This window comes from Peromyscus eremicus, chromosome 3 (genome assembly GCF_949786415.1).
Source record: "Peromyscus eremicus chromosome 3, PerEre_H2_v1, whole genome shotgun sequence".
In the NCBI taxonomy this organism is placed as follows: Eukaryota; Metazoa; Chordata; class Mammalia; order Rodentia; family Cricetidae; genus Peromyscus; species Peromyscus eremicus.
The window spans coordinates 81,518,840-81,524,066 of record NC_081418.1 but is presented as its reverse complement, the minus strand read 5'-3'; the positions used below and the strand labels follow the sequence as shown (position 1 = coordinate 81,524,066).

The following is a 5,227-nucleotide window of genomic DNA, read 5'->3' as shown; positions in this document are numbered from 1 at the left end:
CTCATGTGGTCTTCATTTATCATGGTCTTTTATTCCTTGTTCTTCCTCTCTGTTCTTGATCCAGCTGGGATCTCCTGCTCCCCTAAGCTCTCTTTTCCTCGAATATTGCTCTTCATTACCCCCACTCAAGTCCAGGTTGTTCATGTAGATCTCATCCATTTATCTGTCATTGGGCAATCCCTGTGTCTTTCTTGGGGTCCTGTTTTCTAGGTAGCCTCCCTGGAGTTGTGAGTAGCACTCTAGTCATCTTTGTTTAACATCTACTACCCTCCTATGAGTGAGTACATACCATGTTTGTCTTTCTGAGTCTGGGTTACCTCACTCAGGATGATTTTTTCTAGATCCATCCATTTGCCTGCAAACCTCATGATGTCATTGTTTTTCTCAGCTAAGATAAAAAACACTGAAGACACCTTATGCTGGAGAGGATGCAGAGCAAGGGGAACTCTCCTCCACTGCTGGTGGGAATGCAAGCTTGTACAACCACTTTGGAAGTCAATATGGTGATTTCTTAGAAAATTGGGAATCAATCTCCCCCAAGATCCAGCTATACCACTCTTGGGCATATACCCAAGGAATGCTCAATCAGACCACAAGGGCACTTGCTCAGCTATGTTCATATCAGCATTGTTTGTAATAGCCAGTACCTGGAAACAACCTAGATGCCCTTCAATGGAAGAATGGATAAATAAAATGTGGTACATATAAACAATGGAGTACTACTCAACAGAGAAAAACAATGATTGTAAATTTGAAATGATTGCTGTTTCATGTCTGGTCATTTTGACTGGATAGACTTGTGTTAGTAGGTCCCCCTTCTGGATAGATGGTCAAAATAAAGACAAGGATATGTAACTGTTGAAGATTGCGCCCACAAGAAAAGCTACATATATAGTGAGCAACACATCCAAACACACACACACACACACACACACACACACACACACACACACGATTATGAGAATTCCCAAACAGGAATTACTCACTGAGTAACATTGTACTGTTAAAGATCTGTGCAGATGCAATTACACATATGCCACACACACAAATTCTGTTTCTTGCTCTCAAGAAGTAAGAACACATTGACAAGAAAGTAAGGAAACACAGATACAAAAGTTTGGAAAGTGTGTGAATTCCTGTGAACACTTTCTTTCCATAATCAGAGATGTCCCTGTTTTAAAGTGCAGTTACAAACTCCTATAGTCTTCAATATCAGAAATATGGCAAGCAGGGAATTATTTTGCTAAAAAATACCATTACCTCAATAAATATTGAAATTATCATTGTGGTCAGAACACACTATGTATTTACTGTTAATTTTATAAATTTCTCTAAAATGGGGGGGGGGCTCTGTTCCCTTGTGCACTGTGTAAGATTTGATGATGGCATAAATGCAGATGTAGGGATCACACTAGACTGAAGAGTGTAAATGACTACGTGGTAATCAGCGTCCTCAACTTCTGTAGGAAATGGCTTCGTTTAAGAGTCGGTAAGAATCCAGTAACTAGAGGCACCCAGGGAACATCTTGCATGGATATTTTTAATTATAAGCAGAGCTGGCAATATAGTTCATAGCTTCACACACAACTCTGGCTAACCATGACAGTATTAATGGTAATAATAAAGAACTGTAAAAGCAGGAGATAGATTATTCATTTAGACATGTAAGTTTAAGCATGACAGATCCTTCCCTTCCTTCGAATCCATGTTTCCCATTACTTTGTTTCTCACTTGAACTTCACACTAAGCTATGTAGTAATTACTGCAAAGATGAATCATCTCTAACCTCAGTAACATAATCTGTAACAAATGAAAGGAGTTTGTAGACTATTACAGATCCTGGGATTGTGGAATGGAAGCAAGGGAACACATAGTGAACCCCGAAGAAACGGAAAGAAGATGGTACTCACAGACCTGAGATGATGGCCTTTGACTCCCACAAGCAGGGATGTTTTCTTTCGGGAAGTCTACACTTCTCTGGTAAGAATGTGAGACAAGAGCCTTTGTTGAGTAATTGGAATGAACTTCTGCAGCTGTACCTGCCTTTTAAAAGCCCCTGCCTATTTGCATGTGGCAAAATCATGACCCACTTCTTGGAGTACTTCTTACAAAGCTGGTCATATCCTGTGAAGTTAGTTTCACTCAGGACACAACTTGGACAGGATAGTCTTCACTCAGTTCCTGGGATTTCTTATGCTGTGGTTTCAAGGTAAGCAGGGATAAATTTGGTTATTTTCTCAAATCATAGTGGTTAAATCAAGCAGCTAATTATTCTCTGGGGAAAATTCTGTAATGCTATTATTCATTATTTGTATACTTGTTTTTAATTTCCCCATCTCATAGGTCGGTTGAATCAAGTAGTTGAGCCAAGCTCCATCTCTCGTGTCTGCCTCTCCAGGAGACAAAGTCACTATCACCATCATTTGCAAGGTTAATCAGAACATTTACAATTACTTATACTGGGACCAGCAGAAATCAGAGGCAACTACTAAGCTCTATTATGTATCCATTTTGTAGTAAGGAGTATTATCTAGGTTCAGTGGCAGTAGGTATGATACAAATTATTCCCTCACCATCAGAATCCAGGAGCCAGAAGATGTTATGATTTACTAGGAAGCACAAGGTTATGTACCTTCCACAGTGATACAAGAAATAACAAAAACATTTCCAAAAACTGTGAGGCTATGCTTCCTCAGCTAACATTTTTCATCCATAGTCAAGTTTTGAAGCTCACTGGGAGGTTTTATGGAAGGGACCAGGGAAGCTACTATATACAACTAAGTGTTGTATATAAGGGAGCAAAGTTGATGTGAACTGACTGCGACTGAAACAGGAGGCATAGGGCCTACCTGTATCTGCACTAGGAGCTCTATATATGTACTATAGTTTTCAGTTTAGTTCTTTTATGTGAACCCTGAAGGTGTAAACAAATGGGGCTCTGATACTTGTTGCTTTTCTTAGAATTGGTTTGTTTTTCTGTTGGATTGTCTTGTTCAACATTAACATGATTTTTTATTTTATTTTATTATATTTTATGTTGTTATTTTCTCCTACAAATTGTTCTTTCCAATGAGATAATGAAAGGAAGTCTCATGAGACTTCTGAGAGAGGAGGTGTAGTAAAACTGAGAGGAACAGAGAGAAGGGAAATTGTATTCAGACAAAAAAATAAAACATAAAAAAGAAAGCAAACTGAGCAAGCCATGATGAATAAACCTAGGAGCAACAACTCTCCATGACCACTACATCAGCTCCTGCCTATAGGTTCCAGACCTGCTTGAGATACTGGTCTGACTTCCTTCAGTGATGTAGAAGTGTAAGCAAAATAAAGACTCCCTGACAAGAAAGAAATTAAAGAAAAGAAAAGAAAGATAACTATGACACTTGTCTTTCTAGCAAAGACAGAAATGAATAGTTAATGGATGAAACATGTTCCTCTCAATACATATGATACAAGAGTTGACACCCTATCTGAAGACCATGTGGTCAAGAGGACTTAGATTGTAAGAAAAATCTCTTCCCAAGATCAGTTTGTCTGGGTACTAGTCCCTTAGTATTTTTCGAATATTTAATACTTATTTATTTTTATTTTGTGTGCACTGGTGTTTTGGCTGCATATTTGGTGGTACACCCTGTAAGTGCAATGCCTCAGAGGCTGGAAAAAGGAAGGATTAAGATACTTGGGACTGGAGTTATAAAGAATTGCTAGCAGTCTTATATGTGCAGGGATCAAACCTAGGTCTTGTAGAAGAGAATCTAATGTTCTTAATCAGTAAGCTAACTCGCCAACCTGCTTCCTCAGGATTTTAACGCAATAATCACATAAAAAATTTTCTTTCCAAGGTAACTCCAACTTGGTGTCTGTGGGGGTGGGAGGAAGGGGGTCTTGACAACCCTGTTGTATGAATCTCAGCAGTTGACATAACTCTGTTACTCTGGAAAAGTTATTTTTTCATGTAAGTAATGAGAAACATTTCCTTGATTTTAATGCTAGGCCTGGGGAAGAAGACAGGGATTTAGAACAGAAGAGTTTCTCTGATCCCTACATAAAATCATCACAATGTCCTTTAACTCCAGGCGAAGAGAAACACTTTCAGCAGCTGGAGACAGAAGAACAAACAATCAAGACAGCCTGGGCTCTCACTTCTGCTTCCCTGGTAGTTTATGTCATGGCTTGAATCACTGTGAGAGGTAAAGTGATACCCTGCTCACAGTAATAAGTGGCCACATCTTCAGGCTGCAAGCCATTGATCTTGAGAGAAAACTGTGTTCCAGATCCACTGCCACTGAATCTTGATGAGACCCCATCTACCAACCTATTTGCACCATAGATGAGGAGCTGAGGAGGTTTCCCTGGTTTCTGCTGATACCATGCTAACAGAGTAGCAATGTACTGACTTGCCTGGCATGTCATGGTGACACTTTCTCCCAGAGACACAGACAGTGAGGCTGGAGACTGTGTCATCTGGATGTCACATCTGACACCTGAAATTGAAAAATTGAAAACAAATTTCTACACAATTAATCATGTTAGAAGAGGACTTCCCCAGAGACCAGAAAGCACTGACCACAAAGAGGAATGCATTTCCAATGCTGTCTTCCTTACCTGTAAGCCAGAGCAGCAGTAACCCAAATAGCTGAGTGGGGGCCCTCATGTCTTTGCTGGGACCTGTGTGAGTGTGACTATAGCACAGGATGTGACCTGGCTATGTAGGAGTCCTGAGGGTAGTGGGCTGTGCTCTGGGTACATGCAAATTAGCAAAGGCTGAGCAGAGCCATTGGACTGGCCAAAAGACTCATTAAAGGCTTGTGGTCCTCTTATGTCTTAGATCAGAGAGGCAGCACAGATTTATTTATAGAATGTGCTCCTCTTTGGACAACAGAGAACAGCACCAGTCAATGTGTTGCACCTTTGTGGTGATATTGTGTTCCCCAAAACTTTGTGCACCCTAATAAACTTATCTGGGGTCAGAGAACAGAACAGCCACTAGATACAGAGGCTAGAAAATGGTGGCACACACACCTTTAATCCTAGCAATTCCAAAGGCAGAGATACATCCAGATCTCTGTGAGTTCAAAGCCACACTGAAACAGCCAAGCATGGTGACTTTATTGCAGGAAGTGATGGCAGAAAGCAGAAAAGTATATAAGGCGTGAAAACCAGAAGCTAGAGTCGGTTAAACTTTTAGGCTTTTGAGCAGCAGTTCAGCTGAGATCCATTTGGATGA

The 5,227-nt window shown here is 40.3% G+C and overlaps 1 gene segment (V, D, J or C); it reads right to left on the bottom strand.

Moving 5' to 3' along the window:
- Positions 1-4,161: 4,161 nt before the first annotated feature.
- Positions 4,162-4,767, bottom strand: LOC131905909 (immunoglobulin kappa variable 1-39-like). The segment is given in 2 exon segments: positions 4,162-4,484; positions 4,606-4,767. Coding segments are annotated over 2 exon segments (372 nt in total).
- Between the last annotated feature and the right edge of the window lie 460 nt (positions 4,768-5,227).